The following is a 25,635-nucleotide window of genomic DNA, read 5'->3' on the forward strand; positions in this document are numbered from 1 at the left end:
CTCAGTGGTACTTTATTCAGGAGGCAAGTCTCAGACTGAGGGAGGGGAGACGGAAAGAAGGCAGGAGGAACATAAAGCTGGATTTGGAACTTGGGGCATTGCTCTAATGGCAGTACCCGTGCACGTATGGACTGACTCAAAGGTGTTCACATCTCTCCTTCCTGTTGTCTCTCCTTAAATCCTACTGGTATCAAGCATCCGTGAGGTTCTCCATCTCTCCTAGCCTCCCCATCGTTCCTTCCTCCTCTTTGCAATCAAGCATTTAGATGTTGGTGTCTGCATAGTGTGCGGGTAGGGTGAGAGGCTGGCTTGAAGGGGTGGCTGCTGCAGCAGTGTTTGGGGAAACCAGAGCCTGGGGAGAAGGCAACGTGGAGTTACTGGAGGGAGTGTCCCCAGTATAAGAAAGTGACTCTGTGCCAGAGATTACAGAAGGGGAAGGTGGATGAGGCAGCCGGTGTGTGTGTTAAAATAAAGAAACCTATCTTTTTCCCACCCTCTCACGTGGGATGGCCCAGAAACAAGGAGCTTGCCAAGCACCAGACTTCTGAGAGCCCATTTCTGAAGACCACATGCCACCAAAAGTAGAAACAGGGCTCTGGGGCCCAGAGAGTAGATGGGCTGGTGGAAGAGGAAACAGGGGATGGGCCTGAGACCTTACTGTATCAGAAAGTCAGAAATGCTTAATAAACCATAAGGACATCACAGGAGCCAACTTCCAGGGGCTCTCCCAGCTCAGGAACACTCTGAGCATCAAAATAAATAATGGTAGTTTCAAAATACAATCTATGCAGTAAAGTAGGAATTCACGGGTCCACACTGATGTCAGTTGGCTAAGTAATTAATCTACTAGGGATAAGGCAACGTGCTTTCTTGGAGTAGGACACTGATTAGTAACGACAGGCCCCACTGGCCAGCTTTGGCAGCCGCCATGATGGTAGTGGGTCCTGTTAGGATTTGATGATGACTAGGGTAGATAGATGGAGGTCTGACAAGGACTGGGATGATTGTAATTTTGGAATATTTGCCCACAAAATATGAGTCGAATACAAATAATTCAGGTGGGATGTGTTGGAATGGCAGGCCCCCACCCGGTGTGCTAAGGACAGCATCATTTCCATGGTGCTCTTCACAAGAAGCATGAGCCAGGTTGGGGATCATCCTACATAAGGAAGACTATACTCATTCACCTCCCAGAGCATGAAAAACTGAGAATAACAGACTGAGAAGTTGTCCCACCCAGATGGAAGGAAACTGAGGAGACATGACAGCTAAATGCACTGCACGCTCCTGGCCCCAGGGGTAGAGGAATAAGAATGGAGTCTGACATTGGATGGTAGCGAGTCAACATTGGTGTCCTGTAGGGGAAGAATGCATGGTGGTAATGCAGGACAGTCCTTATATGGGAGAAGTCCTCAATGGTGTAGGGGGAGGGGGTGATGCAGATGGAGATACATGGTTCCCATATCTGGTCCTGATTCATCCCACACAAATACACAGAGCGCATCAGCTCACCCTCTTGTACCTAGACTAAGCTTCTGCTTGCTTGATTTAACCACACTTACAGGGTGTGTGTGCAGGCACGCAGGCAGTATGACCCTCTTCTCAGTCCCTCAGACTGCTTGCTCTATTGACCCGTTCTGTCTTGTTTAAGGTTCTCTTCCGATCCTGGATTTAGTCTCTGGTGGCTGCCTTGGACTGGATGTTGAGTTTTCTCCCTTTCCAAACTCACACACTTGAATAAGAATGAACACTGGTTCTTTTTCATCCCAGCCCACTGCTCTGACCACTCCCAAGTGCAGCTACTAACACTGTCCAAAATTTGCCTGGTGGGGAGCTGGATAGTTGGGGCACAGCAAACATCTGTTTACTGTCACACCCTTATGGGGGAAGGGATATTTTCTTCTTTTATAATGTAGCAAACTGAGAAGTTAAAGAACTTGTATATGTGCACATAAAATCAAGTGGCTTATAAATATCGACCAATACCTCTTCCAATGCCTTGGCATTTTGCATTTGCATGTCCCAATGTCATTCAAGGTCATCCCTGGCATGGACCCCATTCCCTTTCAAGGCTGTCTCCGACCATTCATCATCATCTTCTAAATCACAACAAAGTCCTTTTGTTTATAATTTTCCAGACACACCATTACTAGTTCAGAGTACCTTCAAAACCTATCTCAGACTTGGTCAGCTTTGGGAGCAGTCCTATTGCTTCCTTGACAAAGAGAGTCAGTTGTCTCTCTCTTTGGCTGACCCCTGCACACATGCCTACTGTTGCCTTCCCCCACCGGCGGGAATTTATTTGCCTCCTGTAGGCTTTTCTTACTATACAAGACCTTGCTTAGGCGGGGACTCTATCTTTCTCTGCACGGACGGCCTAGGACCTGGCCAAATGCCCGTGACCTGGTACATACTCATACATATTTGTTGAATTAAATTAGCAGGGATGGAGTTCACTTCAAGGTCTTGAAGTCCAAAGTTCATGCTGTTTTCTTTATTCTGTGTTCACTTCCAATAGTGACACAAAGCCTCTTGCCCTTTTTTTTTTTTTTTTTTTCAGATCGAGTGTTTATGAAGAGCATAAATGGGCTACTTGGTCACAGCGATCCATTGTGTGTCTTAATTTCTTTTTAACAAAATTAATTTGAGTTCATTTTTTCTCAAGCTATTCAGCACAGCAATTCAAGCAAGAGGGGACATCCGAGATGGCACTTTGTGTTTACTGCTAGCGTTGCTTAAGGAGGGAGATTTCGGCTTGTTTTTCATGTTGTTCTTATAACCCCACATCCACCAGACCCTGGTTGCTCACCAGCTGGACAGTGTGACCAATGCTTTGTTTGTAACTTGGAAGGCAAGTCACTTTGGGATAGGCTCCAGGTGGTGCAGCTCTGTTTTTATAAATGTTATGATGGAGTTTTCTCTTAGGAATAAATGATGTGGAGACTCCCATGAGTGATCTGTAGGAATTAGCATTGTTGATAGAGGACAGACTATTCCTTGTGAGTGCATAGAAAATAAGAAAGGGACAAATCCAAGAGGCAGGACATATCCACTCCCCCAGCACAGAAGAGGGGGCAGCTGGAGGAAGTTCTTGGCTCGCTGAAATATTTTATCATTTTTGACTAGCAGTAGGAAAGGATGTCTGAGAGGCTTTCACCAAGACCTTTCCTTGGTGAGAGCCTTGTCATGGTCACAAAATCACTAAAAAGGAGGCACAGGAGGAAGCTTTCAATGCTTCAAGAAGTTGTCAGGAAGTGAGACCAGTGGATAGAATATATGATCATTTACAGTCATGTTTCTAGCCACAAGTTTGAAAGAGCACATACATTAATTTTGACTGGGACAAGGGCAAAAGATGAGGTTGGAAATTCCAAGTAATAGAAACTGCGTTAGCAAAGATCCAGAAGTTGGAAGGAATATGTCCTTATCATAGGATGGTGAGGTCCCTAGAGGAAGATCACAAGTTTAGGAGGATCCAGAAATAAGCTTTCGGATAGGGAACCTTAAACATCAGGTAGAGGATTTTAGATTTGATGTTTAAGGGTATTTTTTAGAATTTTGCCCAAGAGAGACACATAGCGAAAGGAGTGCATTCTATTGTTACTGCTTTGGAGTTTTATTTTATTTTGTATTTTGTTTGTTCTAGTGTGTCTTTAAAAGTTTTTATTTGAATTCCAGTTAGTTAAAATACAGCATAATGTTAGTTTCAGGTGTACAATTTAAGATTCAACCCTTCCATACAACTCTGGTCCTCATCGCAGTAATTGCCCTCCCTAATCCCCATCACCTATTTAACCCATCCTACCACACCTACCCCCCCCTCTGGTAACCATCAGTTTGCTCTCTCTAGTTAGGAGTTTGTTTCTTGGTTTACCTCTCCTCCCCCCTTTGATCATTTGGTTTTTTTTCCTTAAATTCAACATATGGGTGAAATCATATGGCATTTGTCTTTCTCTGACTAACTTATTTTACTTAACATAATATTTTCTAGCTCCATCCACACTTTTTCAAATGGCAAGATTTCATTCTTTTTTATGACTGAGTAATATTCCATTCCAACCAGCTCTTTGGGGGGAAAGTACCTATTGACAGCATTTGCCAACTTCCATGATGTAAATACTCCCACTGTGGTCAGTTTCAAGCTGGTAATAAACACTGTCACTGAACCCAGACCTAGAACCAGCCAGCTCCTGCACACTCCTGAACAGTCGAGTACATAGGGACAAATATGTGTCTCCTAACCCTTTTTTCTCCCTTCCCTTAACTTCTGTCAAAGCAAGAACCTTAGGACTCTCTTAACTGACCCTCTGCCTCGTAACAGAAGTGAAAAGCCATCAATACACTTTATATAAGAATGAAGTGTGTGTGTTCCAAAGGGAGAAGAGCAACTTCTCACAATAAGTGGATTAAAATACTCAAGTAGTGTTTCACCTTCAAGGTGAAAAAAATCCTGCCACTAAATGTAGAAAAAAAAATCATGGAAATTCAGCCTTAGCTCATACCTTTATATAATTAGAAATTGCCGTGCAATTGCTCTTTTAGTGACAAAAAAGTTTTCTGAATTCATAGAAATTAGCTACTTGGCTTCTTCAATGCATTAACAACAGTGGACTCTCTTGATTTGAATATTGAAAGCGATTCTCAATACTTGATACATTTCCTTCAAGTTTTACTCATCTGTATCTTTCTTCACTTACATGAAATCTATTTAATATTTCCTTATGTGACTTGCTATGTGAAGTCATAGATTCAATAAAAAGATAGCCTCCATACATATTTTTAAGACATGTGGGACAGTGGAAATCAGAGTTTTATCTCTGACATTAGGGTTTTACAATTAGATATACATTCACTTTGTTCTTAAGGTGATTTATGAAATCTGAGGGACTGATGGACTTCAGTCAGAGTACTTACGCTTAAGAAAAACGAAAGTAGTCTGACTTTTAGTGTGTCAACTTCAGAGACCACCAGGGTACTAGGTAGACCAAATTAATAGTTTGCATTCATTTAAATAATGCTCATTTGCTATTTTAATCATTTATTGGAATTCCATTGAAGTTGACCTTCCTACTAGCTCTGAACAAAAAGACGTACCTCCCAAAAAGAATCACATAAATGCAACTGCTGTTTTTGAACTTCCAGAGGGGACTGTGGTTGCATTTACACCTGGTTGCTCCTTCTCAGCAATACCTGAAACTCCAGCATTTTTCTTCTTTCCCAGTCCCATCTCAATTCCGCTGCCTCCTTATGGTGGATTTTCCTAGTTGAAATGAAACTTTAGAGTCAGGCAGACCCTGAGAAATCATTTCGTAGATGAAAAAACTGAAACTTGGAAAAATGAATTGATTTGCCCATGGAAATACCCACATGCCTCACTTCTCTGGACCTTGCTGGGAAGGCTGGTGATTGTATTTGAGTAATGAGTCAGACCTAATATAATCACGGTCATTAGAACATTAATCGAACATTAATAAAATTAATCCCTTGAAACCATCAAACTCCTAGGGAAAAAAAATATAGGCCACAAGCTTCTTATATCTTAGTGCTGAATTTTTAGATCTGACTCCAAAAGCAAAAGTAACAAAAGCAAAAATGAACAAGTGGGATCTCATCAAACTGAAAAATCTTCAGCACAGCAAATTGAAACATTAACAAAATGACAAGCCAACTCACTGAACAGGAGAAAATATTTTCAAATCATATGCCTGATAAGGGCTGATATCCAAAATATACAAAAAACTCAAACAACTCAATAGCAAAAGATCGAACAATCCAATTTTTAAAAAATGGTCAGAGGATCTAAATACACATTTTTCCAAAGGAAGACCTACAGATGGCCAATAGGCACATGAAAAGATGTCAGCATTACTAATTATCAGGGAAATGCTGATCAAAACCACAGTGAGATACCACCTCACACCTGTTAGAATGGCTATTATCAACAAGACATGAAATAATAAGTGTTGAAGAAGATGTGGAGAAATGGAACCCCTCTTACACTGTTGGTGCAGTCACTATAAAAAACAATATGGAGGTTCCTTAAAAAACTAAAGATCGACCTACCGTGTGTTCTAGAACTACCTATTCCACTTTTGGGTATTTATCCAAAAAAATGAGAGCACTAATTTGAAAAGATATATGCACCACTATGTTCATTCCAGCATTATTTACAATAGTCAAGATATGGAAATAACAAAAAAAGATGGAAAAAAACATAATTATCCATGGATAGATGGATGGATAAAGAAAATATGATACACACACACGATGGTGTACTATTTGGCTATAAAAAGAAGAAAATGTTGCCATTGGTGACAAAACAGATGGACCTTGAGGATACTGTGCCAAGTGAAATAAATCAGAAAAGACAAATACTATATGATTTCACTTATACATGGCATCTGAAAAAACAGAACAAATTAACAAAGAAGACGAACAAACAAAATAAAACAAAACTCATAGATTCAGAGAACAGATTGGCAGTTATCAGAGGGGAAGGGGGTTAGTGGGTGGGCAGTAAGGGTAAAGAGGGGGATCAACTGTATGGTGATGGATAGTAACCAGAGTTATTGTGGTGATCACTTTGTGGTGTGTACAAGTACCAATTATTATATTGTACACCTGAAATTAATATACTATATACCAATTTTACCTCAATAAAAAAGTCATTGTCTTTTCCAGCCAAGATAATTGACTTCGTGTTTTTCAGATATGTTCTACACAAGAAATTTCAGCAGCATGACTATTCCAACTTTTAAAAATAATATGAAGTATTAAAGATACATTTTTGTTCCTATCAACTAGCTTTCAACCAATTTAAGGACTTGAACATTAGTAATATTTTTGGTATTTATACAGTAGATTATTATATCCCTCTTCCCTTCCCAGAAATAAGAGTTTGTCATTTTCATAGCATTTTTTAATGCATAAATCCCCAAGTGATCTACATTCTGTACTTTTGCTGCTTCTTCTGTGTTCCACATTATGGTTAGGAGATGATACATCCATATTTAGATCCATCACACATACTTTTGCACCACTTTATTCATTCATAGTATTTATTTTATTTTGTGGAGGTGTACTAATTTAATCTATTCATTTTCCTCTTGAAGGATATGTAGGTTATTCCCAATTGCCAGCGTCCTCAATTCCTCTTCAAGAAGTATAATCACCCTCAACAAATAAGACCAATGCAACTGCGGCAAGTTTAGAAAGAAAATATTTGCCTGTTTAAGAGAATATGATATTTTAAGCAGTTTAGCATAAGCTTTTATATATATATGAAATTTTATATGAAATATAAATATTATAAATAAAATATTGAAATGTTATATGATATATAAATATGAAATTATATATATATATGAAATATGTATATTTTCATATATATATAAAAAATGTAACTGTTGTATACCTGGAACCCTAGGGTAACATTTTATAGGGAAATATCTATCTATCTAACTCATTAATTCATTAAAACAGGACTTCAACACAAAACCTGGTTAGTATGATTTCAAATGTAGAATTTATTTGAAATAAAATTTAATTTATTGTGAAGTGCTCTGGGTGTATACTTATAATTAGTTCAAAGAACCAAAGAACATTATCCAAAGATTTACTCTATGCAATGCACCATCCCTGAGCAATCTAATTTATTCTATTGACTTTAGCCAACATATATGGAAGGAAACTCTCAAGTTTACCCCTTCAGCGATAACTTCTCTCTCAGGCACAAATCCCATTGTGGCTTCCAGAATGAAATATTGCCTCCGCACTACACCTCATATTACCATGAAAACACTGCCTCCACACACCACTTCTACAACCAAATCACAGTCTCTCAGTTTCCTTGGTGTTTATGTTCCTCCTTTGCTCCAAATCCTTCAGCAGTTCGGGCTATGGGATTCTTTTCCAAAATTCCAATCCCAGTTGGGTCCAACCTCTTTTTGACTTTATCTCCCTTACATACCTTAATAACCAACAATCAATTTCCAAGACAGTGCTTGGCACATTGGAGATGGAGTAATAAATATTTTTTGAATGAATGGATAAAGAATTCTGCCACATTGAGCCTTTTAATGTTCGTTAGATACACTCCATATCTCCCATTCAAATATTTTCTCCAATGTATGTATTTAACAAAACCACATACATATGTCATATATATTATATGATATATATATATCATGATTTATATTTTCCAGTTTTGACAATTACATCTTTGTGTTCAAGTAACTGAGACCAATCATGAGCTCCTGACCTCTAGCTATTCCCAGACAAAGTAACATTTCTTCCTGTCTGGGTTTGTATTTTATTTTTTCTGAATGAAACGATCTAAATGAACTAAAATATCTCATCTAATTCTTCACCAATACTTTGCACAAACTACTGTTATACAAAGTAAAATGTAAATATTTAGAGATAGTGTTTATTCTGCCAGACCTACATATGTATATATATGTATATATACATATACACATACGTGTGTACACATGTACACATATGTATGTATATATAACATAAGTATACGTATATATACATATGTATACACACATATATATAGATAGTATTTATTCTGCCAGCCCTTACTCTCTTCACACTGTCCCATATATACATTTGTGTATATATATGTATACATATATGTATGTGTACATACATATACACATATGTATATACACATATACATATGTGTATGTGTATAAAATATACATATATATATATATGGGACAGTGTGAAGAGAGTAAGGGCTGGCAGAATAAATACTATCTCTCTCTCTATGTGTGTGTGTATATATACACACACATATACACACACATACATACATACAAAGAAAGCATACATATATACATATATATATAGTTCTTGGATACAGAGAGGAAGTAGACAGGAAGCTCTCATCTGGTAAATAACTGAGTGACATAAAATATTAAACATTTTATGATCAAGTATGTGCAAGGTATGGCAGGCTTCTAAAGGAGGACATTTCCTTTAAGTCAAAGAAGGGTGATGGAAGGGCTTCACGATGGAGATGTAAAGTGAGTTTGAGAGGTGAAGAGAATATAAAAGTGTGGGGGAAAGGCATTGTTGGCTAAGGTTGGAGAAGGAGAAGGTTGCACAACAGCTCACAGGGAAAAACATTTGCATATTCGGGGTGGATGGGATTTGAGGTACAAAGAAATCATAGTAAGAGTTAAGGCAACCAGGCCTGGAACACCAAGGGCCTCACATACCACACTCAGGAATATGGACCTTTCCTGTGGGCAGCACAGTTCACATGGTCAACCTTATGCTTCTAAAAATGAAACTCTGGTAGTAACATGGAGACCTGTTGGCAGAGGGGACCACCTGAGACAAAATAATAAGGGTGCTACTGCAGTAATCCAGGAGCAGAACTGAGATGTGGGGATAAAATGGCAGCAAGAGAAACATTATGGAGACAGACCCTCCAGCTTTTCAGTGAGAGAATGGCAGGGTCCAGGTTCTGCCTTGGTTTCTAGATTAACGACAGCATCATTTTTCAAGGTTGGGAAGAACAGATTTTGGAATAAAGATAACATTTAGTTTTAAAGGCTTTAGAAGTGGACACATCTAGTGGGAAAGTGGGTATCTGTTGGTATATCTCAGGGGAAAGGTTTGGACTTGCTGTGTAGATTGGTAAGTCATCATGTTGGTGTGTGGGGAGCCTCGGGGCGGGGTAGGTAAATCATCCAGGTTTACCATGTAGTGTTAGAAGAAAAATAAGTGAAGAGTAGAACCTTGCAGACTTATCAATATTTGAGGAGAAAAGAAGAGTCTGATGGGTAAAACCCAGCCCAGTACTTTTTTTTTTAAAGACTTTATTTATTTATTTGACAGAGAGAGAGTGAGAGATCACAAGCAGGCAGGGGGGTGGGGAAGCAGACTCCCCGCGGAACAGAGAGCCCAATGTGGGGCTCGATCTCAGGACCCTGAGATCATCACCTGAGCCGAAGGCAGAGGCTTAATGTTGTGAGCCACCCGGCAGCCCCAGCCCAGTACTTCTTAGTGGGATTTCCCACAAAATAATGCAAGTTTCCAGGAATATCCACAGTTATCCATAGCTATCTAGATAGCTAGAAGAGAAAGGCGAGAAAACCAAGGAGTAGGTTTGAGAACAGAAACGGCTGATCTTCTTGTCAAGTGCAGTTCAGAGGTGGGGTAGGATGAGAACTGGAATGGGCTATTTGGGCCTTGTAGTAAGGAGATCACTTGTGACCCTTGAAAGAGCATTTTCTGACCAGTGTGGGCAAAGGAGCCTGTTACAGTAGGTAGAAGATGGCTGAGTAAGGACAGGAGCAGTGATTGTTGCCTATACTCATCAGAAGACTTGGAGTAGAAGTACTCTGCCCCTAGGTGAGCAGTGGGGCCAACCATTTAGCCCTTTCCCTTGTTGGTTTCCTATCTATCAGCTGAGAAGAACTGGACTATTTGTAGTTTCTTCCAGCTTCATGATTTCAACGACTTAGCGAGTTAATGGATGGATAGTTGGACGACTAGATAAGAGAATGGAATGAGATGCCACTGACTTATTTGACTTATTTGAGGCCTAGTAAACATCACATTTGTAGGGCTTAGCTGCACATTAGGATAGTTTCCAAATTATCCATTCAGTTCAATCAAAAACTAGACCAGTAAGCAGACTCTAGCCCAACATTTCCTAAGACCGGTTCCATGAACACTAGCTCAGTAAAATGTTATAAGCATCAGATAAAAATTTTAAGAAATGATTTTTGGTCAAATAAATTTTGGAACAGAGGTATAAATCAACTCAAATTTCTTGTTTTACTACAGAACGTCACAGGTTCTTTACCACAGTACTATGCATTGCGATTTTCTAACAATTATTTGACTGAAGACTTTTTTTTTTCATTTTTTGCCTTGTTTTGTTTAACTTACCTCATTTCTGAGGACTGACATTCTGATGAATGTGCTTTAGTAGACACTGGTCTAAACAGTGAAGAAGGAAACTTGATTGATAAAATGATCCCCAAATGATGTATCAGTTAGACTGTGACCCGTTCGTTGGACGTGCTCTTCATTATATTCTTCAAAAGTGTCTTTGTTTCTGCAGTCGTGGCATTATGAATGCACGGCTTTGTTAAGTCAGCAAGCCAAGAGTAGTAGTTAATAGGTTAGCACCTCTGTGGCTGAATGATTTCATTGCAAATCGGGATCACAGCCCAATCCTGGATCCAGTAGCTGAATTCTATCACAGCGAGCGGCGTGATTGCTTTTGCAAACAGCATTCATTTACTCTCGTGATATATGTATGCTGTGAAATGTGCCTTTTGGGACCAAGAAACACAAAGCCGAGCCTGTTGCCTCAAAGAGACTGTTTGCAAACTGGGAGCTTAATGCAGTCCACAGGTGGGAAAGGCGTGAGGCTTTGCTGGGGCTTCCTAGGTCTCTGTACTGTGGGGCAAGGAGCAGCTGAGGCCACAGCTGGAGTCCTTGACACCTTTCCTTGAAGAATTCTTTTGCCCTCAACCCTGCTTGGTTAGTGCTTTTTATACAATGCCACAGTCAATTTGTTTCCCATGGAAGAGCTCTAATAACCTATTAGGACTAACAGCTCTCCTGATCTTAGCCCCACACAGCAAGTACCTACCAGAGCCTGGCCTTTGTGTTCTGGTCTCTCTCCTGGATCCCCTCTTTCCTCTCTCTGTAATGATGCTAATTTTTGTTTGCTCTATTTGATCACTTTTAATAGTACACAACAAACCTTCTACCTTTGGTGATAAAATCAATCATTAGATTTCATTGTTCTAAGTGTAGTTCAGATGCAACTTTCTTAGTTGAATTCTCTTCCTCTTACTCCAAATGAATGGAATTTGTAATTTTTTAATCCCTCTGACACAGTCATGTTTGTTTCATTTAAGGAGGTAAAGGGATCTCTTCTCACTTTCATGTTTCTCTGTTCGGAAGGGTTCAGAGCCCGTCTGAACGTGAAGCTTCTGTGGGGCATGGTCTCTTCCAGACCATTTTTTAAAAAAGCAAATTAGACTGGTCTGAAGATTTTCTCCTAGATTCTTGAAGTAATTAAGTTTTAACTTTTACATATTATGATAGTAACAAATAAATGAAAACATTCTAAATGCACAATAGTGGAATAGTTACGTGCTGTCTGATCATGAACTTGGTGATGTTTAAAAATCATCAGTGAGGGGTGCCTGGGTGTCTCAGTCATTAAGTGTCTGCCTTCGGCTCAGGTCACGATCCTGGGGTCCTGAGATTGAGCCCCGCATCAGGCTCCCTGCTCTGTGGGAAGTCTGCTTCTCCCTCTCCCACTCTCCTTGCTTGTGTTCCCTCTCTCACTGCCTCTCTGTCAAATAAATAAATAAAATCTTTTAAAAAATAAAAAATAAAAATCATCAGTGAGTAATAAAAATATTAGTGATACAGTAAATGAACTAATTATTTTCAAAACAATAGGTGATGTGTGAGCTTAGCATTGTAAACTCTCAGTATGCATGTCAAGGCACCGAGGAAGCTTGGAAGGGAAAGCCAGGCAGGTACATACATGAGAACACAGTGGTGGAGAGCAGAAAATTTGAATCTAAAGGGAGCTTGAGTATACTTCACTCACCTCTATCTGTGTGACTTCAGGGAAATACTTTTCCCTTTTGGAGCCGAAGTTGGGTTTTGTTTGTTTGTTTGTTTTTTTTTTTTTTTTTAATGCAAAGGAGGATAAATAATAATTCCTAACTCTGTATGGTAACTGGTTGGATGAAATAATATGTACCAATCTTATAACACAGAGCAATTGCTCAGTTAGTGGTAGATATTATTAACAATGCTTTAATTTATCAATATGTTAACAATGGTTATATCTAGGTAGGCAGTGGGGGTCTTGCTGTGTGTTATACTTTATGTTTTTGCCAAAATATATAATATACACAATGTAAATGAATCCAGTACATATTTGAGCGCACACATGCTGAGTCCCTAAATAAGCTTTTATCTCTATAAACTTTGAGTCACTTGCATTTGACTTAAATGAGATAAGGAAGGCGTTATCTCTTTGACAAGGAGGAGGAGGAACATAAGGCCTTGGTAAGGGCCCTCACTCCGCCCCCCTCCCCGAGGAATGCTGCTTGTCAGTGTCAGGCTTATTACACTTGAACCCAAATCATCCAATTCGAAGTTCACAGTCCATTCTCCAAGATTAAAAGAAGTGTACTAGGTCTGCCTTTCTTGGGACAGTCTGGAAAACAAAATCAACCACATATTCAAAATAATAAAGAGGTCCTGCCTTCACGGATTGCTGTAACATTTTCTCTGTGTTCCCTCCAGCTTTGATTTACCTCTAAGGTAAAGTATCTCCTGGCTGCTAGTATATGTCTAGTTTTTAACTGCTTCAGTTAGATTCCCCACACCTGTGTCTGTACTACACACGGGCTTATTTAATAACAATACAGTTCATTAGCGTGTTTTAGAAGTGAGAATTGGTTTAGGAGTCTTTATACTATTTCTGAAACTCCAGTGAAACCTTGGTGCCTTCCTGAATCTTAGCAGATTACGTAAGACTCTGAGGTCGATGAAAAGCTTTCCCGTATCTTCTAGGCAGAAACTGAGTATTGCTTTTTTAAAAAATTCATTAAGGAGATACAGACATATTTGGAGATAGTGTCACCATAGAAATAGAAAAACAACTAAATTTCCTCCCCCTCCTTTTTTTTTTTTCCCCTCCATAGCCTAAAGGGAGCTGATGCTGGCAATGGGATCAGAGTGTTCGTGCCTGATATTGGGATGTTCATTGCGAGTCTGACCATCTGGCTCGTCTGCAGAAACATCGTTCAGAAACCAATGACGGAGGAAGCAGCACAGTATAACTCGGAGTTTGAAAATGAAGAATTGGTAAATCTGATTTCATGCATCTGTCTTCCTTCTTTGATTGCTGAGGGCCTTGAGCCTTCTAATGAGTTGTGTAAGATGAAATGTGCAAAGCGCTTAAACTTTGGGGTGCTTGGCTTCAGTTAACGATGCAAAGCCCCTGATGGAATTGCGATGGGTAGGCATTTGCAGCCACACCTTGGCCATGAGGAGCCAGTTCAAGGAACATGGAGGCTGCCCTTTGTGAGGCATCATACTGACACGGTGTTCTTTTCACTCTCATCTATTATTATCCCAGATGGTTAACCTTCTAGGTTCATAATGCTGTGGCCCATGGTCTAGATACCTTAGTTATTACAAAATATTTAGAGAAGAAGTAACACCTGGTAGTTTGGAAAGAAGAAAAGTAATTCCTCCCTGAAGGGGAAGCTTTCTGGTCTGTGCACCTCACTCTTCAGAGTAGACTTTATGTTAGCATATTTTGATCAAGTTGTTTTAAAGCATTCCAGAGAAAAAATATATACCTTTGGAAAAGCATAAGAATTGGATAAAGATAACAATAATGAGGAAATTGTATGTTAATTTTTAGCTATGTGTTTTAGTAGAAAGAGTTTCAGGAGGAGCAGGGAGCACGTCAGATCTCACTCAGTGTATGAGAGCAAGTTAGTTCATCCCTGTCCCTAGATCTGTTTCTGAGCTGTGCTCCGTTCTAATGACTGTACTTCATTATGTGAGTTTCAGTGACATTGATTTTAAAAAGTAATTGATTTGGTAATTGAAAGATGAAATTTACAAAGAAAAAATTACGAAAAATACTTCATCGGGACAGTTGACACAAGACACAACTACCAAGTCTTCTTACTTGGAAGTTTTGGCAAGAACTTGAAACTGCCAAACTGAAGTTAATTGAAATCACTTACTTTGAGAATGGTAATCACAAAGGCCTCAAGGAAGACAATTCTCAGTTCCGGCAAATGACCTATGTGCCTCACAAATAAGCATCAAATGGCCTTGTATTGTTATTAAGAACAGAACAATGAAGTGAGGATGTAATTCAACAAATCTATACAAACTAGAAATGATGTTTCTGCCAAATATCATTTATGGGTAAAAAATACACAATCACATCGGTCACATTGCATATCAATATTCTGCTATTTTTAAGGCATATGTTAACAAGTACCTGGTGTGAAAAACAATTATAGCAAGGTAGCAACTAACCCTGCCTTACATTATGTCTACAAACTACGTAGCACTTGTCAGCATCTTAAAAATGGGTAAAACCATGAAAGTGACTTTTCTTCCTGTTGGCTTTCCAATTTTAAAACAAAACTTAAAATTTTAATTTCTGTTTTCATAGTCGAACTTCAATTTAGAAGAGTTACAGTTTAGAAAATCATCTGGCTTTGATCTTTATTGCCAAAAATTGTCCAAGTTTGGTGAAAGTAAACCCACAAGCTCTCCAGCCTTAGGATTTTTCATTACCGGTATTTATAAAGGCAAGATTATTTTTCAGTTATCCTCATATTATAAATAGAGGATAAAAGATATTTGCTGTAAACTGAGTAGACACTGAAAGCAGATGTGGAAGCTACTAACAGTGGCTACGTGATGTTGAGAAATTTGTTTATTCTTTCTTCTGCAAAAGGAGGTCAATCATAATCCTATGTCATGCGGTTGCTGTAAGCACTAAATGAAATGTCAAGTACAACACGTCTAGTGCAGTGCCTGCCCTTTGGGTTGCTTAATGAGATGCTGCTAACTCTCGTCACCTTGCTCTCTCCAGTTGGAGAGGTCCTAGAACAGTTTCAAATTCAGAGTCCTCTTAGGATGATAGAAAGTAAAGTTGGGTGGTGAGTTTGAAGCCAACCCACTCGGTAAGAGAGTCCCTTCTGTGCCATTTGTCACAGACAGCCATAAATGAATGGCAAAGCTTCTCAAGATAAGAACCTCTGTCACTAAGGGCAAAGGCTTTTTTGCCATAGGACCAGGGTGTTATGCCCAATAATTGGTCCACGATTAAAGGAGCGAGACTGATATAAAGTGACCATCAAGCAAAGCTTTGTTTCGCACCAAGCATCAAGAATCTAACCGAACCTTCCGGGCCGCACCTCTTACAGAGAGAGGACCCTTCTCTGTTTCACAGACTAGCTTTTAAGGGCAAAGGCCATGCGGTCGGGCGTGGCCAATGAGATCTTAACACACACAGGAAACTCCACAGTGATGCTAGGTGACCAATTGAATTACAATTTACCCTAGTAGACATTTGAACCAGCCTATTACACCTTGATTAGGATTGGCGCCAAAAAGGCTCCCAAAGGGCGGGGGCGGCGGGGGTGGGGGGGGACCTACTCCTTGGTAGCTGGGGAGACAGTATGCAACCCCCCACTGATCGGATGTCTCCACCTGGCCTGACCCACCTTTGTGTCTGGGCTTTGTTACCTGGAGCTGGTTTCTGGGACTTGTTTTCAAGTAAATCCCCTGGGGGAAGGGGAGCAGGGACAGTTTCTAAATAGGTCCTTACACAGGGAAACCTACATTGACTGATGAAATTTAACGGATTTCAGGTTATGCTTAGGATCACACATCTAGGGAAGAAGAGAACACAGAACCGTCACATGGATTAGTTCTAATATGTTTCCTTTTTGATTTCACATAGTTCTCAAAGATAGACTTACGGTACTTCTCTCCTGTTTGAAACCTGTTTAAGTATCTGTACTCTCTATATTATTAATCACATTATTTAATAATAACTGTAAGATGATTGACATTCTAGATACTATTTATTTGGGGCTTTGAACAATACTAAATGTCATTATGATGAGATTGAATTTCTTCCCATTTAGATTTGTTTTGGCCTCATTTAGATCTTAATTTACATTCTCTTCATGCATTCCAGCCACCCCCCCACCCCCACCCCACCCAGTGGCCCTGGAGGAGCAGGCTGGTGTGTGAATCTTCTGAGATGAATCCACAAGGAAATATTTCTTACATGTGAACAATCTGGCTTGAGTCTGAAAAGAATAGAAGCACATGGCCAAAATAAGTAGGAGACTTTTATTTTGTTTTGGAAGGCCCTGACATATTTCCTCCCTGTTATAAATCTTGACATTTGCACTGTGAATGTTTGGTTTTTGAGGATCCTTTGAAAGAATAGTGTTTGCTGGCATTGTTTCTTCTTTCATTTATCCCAATGGTGAAATGGCAAGATTAATCCACTGGTGCCTGCGAGAATGTCTTTTTAAATCCCTCATTGTTTTAAACTAGCAACTAATCCTTGAAGAAGACTCAGAGTCTTTCCTAATCTTGCTCAGCTTGATAATGAGGCTCAAGTTTGCTGTTTTAAAGGGCATCGCAAATCCCTGGATTCCCGGGAAAAAAAATCTCGCCTTGTTACAGAGAGTCTTGCATTGTACAGAGAACAGAGCTCAGTTAAGTAAGCCAATTCCTCAAGTGTCAGAAAAGGTTCTCTTTCAACTGACACATCTGTGATCTTGTTTATCTGTTCATTGCAATTCAGAAGCAGACCTACAAGTCGTAACTGGGAGAAAGATCCCTAATCTTAAATATTTAAGAAAAAAATGAGTTAGGTTATGAAAATCAAATCGTGTAGGAAACGGTCACCTGCGCAATGAAACACTTTGTAATTTCACTAAACTGCTGTTATCTTGTATGGTTTTGTACTACCAGCTCTTTCTAGCTATTTAATGAGATTTCAGGCTTTATTTTTTTGGAAGCAAATGGTATTCCAATATATTATTAATTCAAATTTATGAGAAGCTGTTTATTCAAATAGGAATTTTAGGCATGACTTGGTCTGCTTAGTCGGACATATCAAATATGAAGCATAAAAAGAATATTTCAGTATAGCTATCCACCATCTGTTAAAAGTTCGAGGATGCAACATTTGGATCCTGCTAATATTGTTTGGAAATTCATCCTGAGCCTCAAAACCTGTATCCTCCTTTCTGATACCTAATGTCCATTAAGCTCCTATTGCATCCGCATTCTGGCACATAAAATCACCAATGGGGCTGTGCCTCAAGTTTTAGCACTGAGGTTCTCGAAGTTACTACTCTTTTTTTTTTTTTTTTTGAGAGCAAGAAACAAAGAATGAAAGAGATCAATCTTTTTACTGTCACCTTTTTTTTTCTTTTTACTCTCACCTTCTAATAAGGCATTCAGCTTCTCACCTGAGATTTTGCCCAGAATCACGTGTTTGAAGTTTTCTAGATCCTGTCTCTTCCGGCACCCAGACATGATCGTATGAGACATGGTAGCACTCAGTAGAGTAAGAGGTTAGGCAACTGCCCACTTGCCCTCCCAGCCTTGAGCTTCCTGGCTTTTGCCGCGTCTCAAGGTCCCTCTCAGGAACTAGACAAGGACTTATTGTTATATGTCCCCCAAAATACAGCATCCTGGGTTTGTCTTCTCTGGGTTAAACACATTTACAGTTTGGAGGAAACCTTTAATTGTGGTGACTTTAGAGGCCATTGGTTTAAATAAAGAGGAAGTTGTGTTTTTTTTAAAGATTTTATTTGTTTATTCCACAGACAGAGATCACAAGTAGACAGAGAGGCAGGCAGAGAGAGGAAGGGAAGCAGGCTCCCGCTGAACAGAGAGCCTGATGCGGGGCTTGATCCCAGGACCCTGGGATCATGACCTGAGCCGAAGACAGAGGCTTTAACCCACTGAGCCACCCAGGAACCCCAAAGAAAAACTTTTTAATTGGAAGAAATCATTGGCCTGTTGTCTTCAGAAGGCTTTGGGAAAGCTTGGTATTACAGTATGAGTTTCAGGATGAGTGTCACAAGAGACAAGTTAACTTTAGATCCATGACGAAACGTATCCCCCACTGTCCTTCAGCTACATCTCCCAGGACACAAGATGAGAGCTGGAGTCCCTCTCATCCTTTCCTCTGAGAGAAACACACCTGGAGAGCATACCCACTTTATCACATAGAAAGGCAGGGATGTTATATTACAGACCTAGGTTAATTGAATGAAATTTGACCAGCCTGGACTTGAATATGTGACCCGGTAGTAAAAATAAAGGAAAGAATAAGCAATTAGGAAGGCAGCTCAAATATTTTTACATCATTAAAATGAAACTATTCCAAATTAAATACACCTTCATTTCTCTCCCATGTGTTCATTCATTTAACAACATTTAACAGTGCGTGCCTATTCTCTGCTTTATTTTTTTAAGAAAATCAAAGCTCCAAAGTAGATTTTTACCCTTAACAATATGTCTGGATCCATGTTTTTAGAAATTCTCAGAATATTTTGTTTTGTCCTTGGTATATTTGACAGGTGATCTTGCAGTTGAATTGCAAATAACAACAAAACACCCACAAGGGAGCCTTGTTTGGGGAGAATGCAGAGCCCCGAGTCCCTTCAGGGAGGGTAGCTTGGTCAGGCACAGTGGGTGGGGGGGAACCTATGTGTCCCTCTCCTGTCACCTGCTCCTGCTTCATGGGGTCTGCATCTCCCTCAGTCTTTTGAGGGGGGTCATGCTTTCCATCCTTCTCTCAACTGGAAATACTGAGATGGAACTGCCACGAGCTTAATGTTGTTTAATTCCCCATGTTTCTTTCAAAGTGTTGGTGGTGTGTTTGAGAGAAGGAACTGGATCTCCCTCCCCTCCCTCCACCCAGCCTTCCTGCTGACTGCCCACCCAGGTTCACAGAGTCACCGTTCACTCATTTCCTAGAACCCCAAGCCCTGGTAAGACCCTTGATGGCTTGAACGCCTTACCCATTATCATCAACAAGTCTATGGGCGCTACCTTGACATTTGTCTAACCATGTTCCCCTTTTTCTGGCTCTCCTGCCACAGTCCTCATCCCACCTTTCAGCCAGACCCCGAAATAACCTGCAGTTCGATTTCCCTACCTCCAGACTCTGTTCTTACCCTATTCTACTGCTCTCGAACTCTCTGCCTTCTCTGGATTAGCCTTGTAAAATTATAAATCAAACTATGTCACTTCCTGGGGTTAAACACCTCACTGGATTCTCATTAAATGAGAACAAAATTCAGGCTCCTAACCCCAAAGCCCATGGCACTTCCTGACCCCATCCCCTTATCCCGGGCTCTGTCCCCCTCCCTCTCTGTGCCCAGAAAAGACTAGCTTTTCCCTGCTCCCATTCAGTCCACTCCCTGCTCATTCATGGCTAGTTTCTCCTCCATCACTGGGTGACCTGTTTCCCACCGAGGCCTTCGCCAGCCACCCACCCAGATTATTTCCAGTCTCTGTCTTGTTATATCTATAACAATTATCACACTGTAATTATGCTACATCTGCTTTTGGTTGTTATTGGCTTTCCATCTCCCTCACTAAATTATAAGCTCAGTGAGGGAAAGCATCACATCTGTCTTGTTCTCTGTTGCAACAGATCTTAAGTTAGCGAAGTAACCTGAGCTTGTGCACATAGTAATACTTACATACTTATCAAGTTAATTGGTTAGGCACCGACTAATTAATACGGAGGCTTGCCCAAAGCAACCCAAAGTATAGAACTAAAGCAAGGGGTCAGCCCGCGGCCAGATTATCTGCAAAGAGCTGCTTCTCCCCCAAACTGTCAGAGAACTTGGCAGGGCTGAGGCAAACCCACTCTTCTGTCTTGAGTGATCTCTCCTTGCTGTGACTACAGAGAAGGATTTATTTATTTATTTACTTATTTATTTAGTACCTACTATGTGCCTGGATGGGCAAAAACAAATATCTAACAGGGAGTGTTCTTTAATTTTTTTTTGCTTTGCTTTCCAGGATATTAGTCTTTTTTTTTTTTTTTTTTTTTTTAACCACCTGCACCCCAGTCATGTTTGCTTTGGGAATAACTGGAATTGGGCGTTCCAGATCCCTGTAATTAGGAGTTCATATTCTCACTTTATAAACAGTTATATATACTTGGTTTATTTCCTCCGAGCGAGCAAACCTCTGGGGTCCCAGGGCGGACTCCCACCTTGGACCTGGCGCAGGGCTCAGAGCCCAGCTCAGGCTCAGGAGAAGTTCTGAGAGGAGGGAGGAGCTGGACTGGGGATGGGGGGAGGAAAGCTGTGGATTCCAGAGCAGCTAGAGCAGGGCTCAGCCTTTGAGCACTTTAATAACAAAGACTTGCGTTTTGTTTCCATCTCAGCCCATCAGAAGGTATTATAGGGGTCCTGAATCTCTCAGTAAATTTTGGAGCAACGGGAAAGATTGTGTGCCCTCAAAATGCTGCTTTGTTATCACTCCCTGAATTTTTTATTTCTAAAGGGAACACTGAGTATGTCACTTAGAAGTGCTCAACTCAGCTGTTTCTTATAAGAGAAAATGGATGGTTCAGGGTCAGTAATAATCTCTCTAACCAGAGACAAACTGAGTAGATAGAATCTCTCTCTCTCTCTCTCTCTCTGTCTGTCTGTGTGTGTTTTGATACTGACTTGGTTTTATGGTATGCCATTAAGTGATTTCTTTAAAAAAATAAACCCTAAAGGTATAAACCTTTAAAATAACGGTCAGTCCAATTTGGCTGCTCTCCATTATTGTTCATTTCCCTTTCAAATGATGTTCAGGTGATTCTCAAAGATTGGTGCAATTTCTAAGTTGGCCATTTGACTTGGGATGTTTTGGAACGTTCTGATGTAGGGCCCATCCCAGAGCTCTGGAATCAGAGTGTTCTGGAAGCAAAGGGATGTGGATGGTGGCACGAGGCTCCACTGCTCTTACAAGTTTGGAAAGATAGTCTTCCTACAACAAGTGTGGCCATAGAACGAAATATTTGTTTATCTGTACAATGCTGTCCCGTTAGGCTTACATAACATACGGTGACATCACATAGACGAGGCGCTCCTCTCTACTCCCTTCCACAGGCAACATGGTGCCTATCGTGTTTGCCTTGAGCCATGAGGCGCCACGCTTGCCTTTTCCTCCCTTGGGCTCTTCTGTGGAGATGAACCCATTCTGCAAGGATAAATTGTTAACTTTTCATAATAAACAATGAAGAAACAACTCATGACACTTTAGAGAAACGTTCCCTTTGCCTCCAGATCATTTGTTTGTGACTTTGATACACTCCATCAAAATGTTTTGAATAGCGTGGTTTTAGCCACAAAGAAGAAAGTGGATTCATCTGATGAGGAGTTCTGGGCTAACACGTAAAGTTTGACTGAAACCAGAAGGAGGTTCCGCAGATAAATCACTTCAGCGTATTTTCCAGGGAAGGGAGTCTGCCTAGCATACGATTGAACAAAACATTTGCAATTTTGCCTGGTCTGCCGAGTGTGCGATCAGTTATCAGGCATTACAGATGGCGGCCTGTGTGTGGATTCTAGATTGGCTGCTTCAGAATCATGTAGGGCAACTGTTTGGTCGGTCGTACGGATGCCTGAGATTCACTCCGAGAATTTCTCATTTAGTAAATTTGAGGTGAGGCTAAGTTCCTGCCCTCTTTAGGATTCCCAGGTAATCTTCAGGACTTACCCCAACCCATTCAAAGATTGTTCGGAGTTAAAGAAAAATGGATATTTGCCTTTCACCAAAACTAACTGCTGTGTCTTCCCTGTCTGAATTGTGTGGGAATGACTGCTGTGTGCCGAGTGTGGGGAGGGAGCTGTGGGAGGAGATGCAGTGACTACTTGGCGCTCAGACCCTGACCCAAGGTCAGAGACAAGCTTGGCCTCGCATGCAGTTGATCTCAGAGGTGTTACGGGAATATATGTTGGCACATTTAAAGTAGGGAACGTTTAGCAAAGGCAAGTTGGAGGATTTACTTGTCTTCAAATAAATTTTAGATGTTGACATGGGCAATAATAATATGGAATTTATTATTATTGTTATTTTATTTATTTATTTTTGCCTTTCTAAACTGTGGAGTGTTCTCTTTTTAATTTCTAAGCTCAATCTGCAACCAGAGGAATTATATCTTCATTTATAGCTACTCCTTCTTCGCTTCAGGGCCGGAGTCCAGTTGCGTTCCAAAGCTGGGAGAGATTACAGCTCCCACAAGCAAGGCTGCTTGTTAGTAAATACATTTGAGCAAGTGGACGCTGTTCCAGAGGATCAGTGTTTATATTTCACCAAACGAATCATTTAGGGGGAGAAAGCCTGCCTGTTAAAAAGCAGGCCTGACGTGACTAATGGCAGTTCTGGCCCCAGCCTGGGCAGTGGGGGCTCACAGAGGCCAACCTGGCTCACTTCCGGCTCCCTCCCAGCTTGGCAGGTTTCTTAAGTGTTTCCAACTGAGGATTCTGGTACAAAAATGCTGAAAGCCCTCAAGTCCAGTGGTATGTTTATAAAAGTCACGGGGGCCCCGGTCCCGCCCAAGAGAAGTCAAGGAAATGCATTTGTCTAACCTCGACCAGAGAACTCTATTTGATTTAATCTACATCCGTAGCAATTCTACAGCTGAATAAGAAGCCATTTGTTACGAAAGTTAGGAGTGCGTTTCTGACTGGGACCCAGGCAGCTCTAGCTGTGTTGTCTCTCCAGGTCTCCCTTTCCAAGGATGGTGACTGAAGGTTTTGGCCTAACTTCCTTCCCCAGGGAGGATTTATATGTGTCACTGCATCATGAGGGGGAAATTAAGCAAGACATGCCCCATGAATGGGTGGTTTGTATGTGGATGGCAGTATGGACTCGTAGCCATCGCTTCACTGGATGGATCCCCACAGAAACTCCTGGGGGATCCAGAGCATGTGGAAAGGAAGAGCTGGTATGGGACCTGGGGTCTTTAAGAGCTTGGGAGGGGAATCCCACGGCCAAGGACACGTTTCAAGCATGTTCCAAGGCCAAGAGAGCCTGTGGACTCTGGGTTCCCCATGTGGTTGCCTGCAGGGAGTGCTTCTAGGCAGAGATGAAGATAGGGCTAGAGAGACAGACTGTTTCCAGGTGTGGTGAAACCTGTTTCCAGGTGGTTTCCACCTGAGAGGTGGGCGAGCTCTGTATTCTCTCCAGATAACCTCATCAGACCGTTGACTTTAGAAACCTTATCTCTACCACGGAACTTTAGATAGACCTCTCCAGTTTCCACCTCCCTCCCGCCCTCCAGATTCCGGTGCTGTTTGCCCTTTTAACATCTCCAACAAGAAAGCCCAAAGGGCATCTCAGAACTGAATTCCCCAACACGCTTCACCCTTGCTTATCCCCATCCCCTCAATAACGACAAAAATACAGAAACTGTCTTTGATTCTACTCTGTCCCTCCACCCTCCACATCAAATTTATCAATGAGTTCTGTTGACTTTAACTTAAGACAAACGGCAAAGACATGATCCTCTTATCAGCTCCTTGAGCTCCTGTCTCCACCTCACCACAGCAATAGCCTCCTAGCTGCGGTCTCCCTTGGCATCACCACGTGAAATAGGCCACGTCATAGCCCTCACTATGTGGAGTGATTGGCGATTAAACTCCTGTTAGAGTGAGTTCAACAGAAATGAGGCCTAGGGGAAGTGATGCCATGTTTTTAGCCAACTCTTGGAGAGTCACTTTGAGAGGCAAATGTGGACTGGAAGAGGTGTGGGTTGGAGATGGTGAGGCATGTTTTGTTTGTTGATGGGGAGATATGGGAGAAAGGGAGCATGAGGTAATGCAGGGGTGAGGGGAGGATGGCTGGAAGCATCCTTTTCTCTGGTGTCGCAGGGGGTGCAGCTTCTCCATAGTCACAGGACAGGGGTAGGGAGCCAAGTACCTGCTGTACAGGTGAGCTTTTTAGGATGGCAGGCTGATGTGCCAGCTGATTTCCCCCACACAACAGGACGACACATAAACCCAGAGAAGGGTTAGTCCCCCTTCTCTCAGTGACGTAAGAAGTGGGCTCATCAGCTGACAATGGGGAGGGTGAATTGGTGGAAGAGGAAGTATGTCCGGAACATGTGCCTTCTTTCTGAACATCTGGAGCCTTTCTTTGACCAGTTCTTCCCTCCATCTGGAATGTTCTTAATGAAGATTTTCACGTGGCTGGTTACTTTGTGACATTCAGATCTTGGCTTAAATGTCACCGCCTCAGAGAAGCTCTCCCTGACCTCAGAATCTAAAATAGCCCCCCTGCCACTCACAGTCACCTCACCCTATTTTAATTCTCTGACTAGCATCTGTTAACCGTGAGATAGCTTGTTAGTGTTCTGCTTGCCTACATGTTTATCACTGCATCTCTTATGAGATATTAGCACATGCTAGGCCCTGACCATATAGAGAAATCTTCATGAATATGCTTGAGACATTCCCTTTTCTTCGGGAAAAAATGTGTCATGATGGAATACAGTAGAACCCGTTTTGGGTATATAGACTGGAATGGGCCCGAGATTAAATCTGTGTATTTGGTGTCGAGGGTAAATGTGCTTTCTGTACCCTTGGCTTCGGCAACAGACAGCTTATGTTACGAATGGCCTGTACCCTTCTAGGCAAAGAGAAGAGCTCTGAGTTCTCAAGGCCACTCAGGACTATCTTGAACTTAATACCAGCCTCCATATGCTGGCTTCCTTTAGTGTACATGGGCATAGTTAGAGGTTCAGTTGCCACTGGTGAATATTCTTTAAATACCTGAACTAGGGGCTCCTGGGTGGCTCAGTCAGTTAAGCCTCTGCCTTCGGCTCAGGTCATGGTCCCAGGGTCCTGGAATGGAGCCCCGCATTGGGCTCCTTGCTCAGTGGGAAGCCTGCTTCTCCCTCTCCCACTCCCCCTGCTTGTGTTCCCTGTCTTGCTGTGTCTCTCTCTCTTTCTCTGTCAAATAAATAAATAAATAAATAATCTTTAAATATCTGAACTAAATGTATCAAGAAAAAACCTTTAAAATAGGAAAATGGAG

The 25,635-nt window shown here is 41.2% G+C and overlaps 1 protein-coding gene across 5 annotated transcripts in view; it reads left to right on the top strand.

The window, feature by feature from the left end:
• The window catches only part of PIEZO2 (piezo type mechanosensitive ion channel component 2), a 456,862-nt gene that overhangs the window by 248,452 nt on the left and 182,775 nt on the right, over window positions 1–25,635 (top strand). For 4 of the 5 annotated variants that reach the window (XM_046025850.1, XM_046025845.1, XM_046025846.1 and 1 more), the window contains exon 5: window positions 13,713–13,875. In XM_046025850.1, the coding sequence (XP_045881806.1) occupies window positions 13,713–13,875 (163 nt within the window). Of the gene's footprint in view, window positions 1–13,224; window positions 13,330–13,712; window positions 13,876–25,635 lie in introns of those variants that run through there. The other variant, XM_046025847.1, reaches the window with a different exon arrangement.

Source organism: Meles meles, chromosome 12 (assembly GCF_922984935.1).
Source record: "Meles meles chromosome 12, mMelMel3.1 paternal haplotype, whole genome shotgun sequence".
Taxonomy (NCBI): Eukaryota; Metazoa; Chordata; class Mammalia; order Carnivora; family Mustelidae; genus Meles; species Meles meles.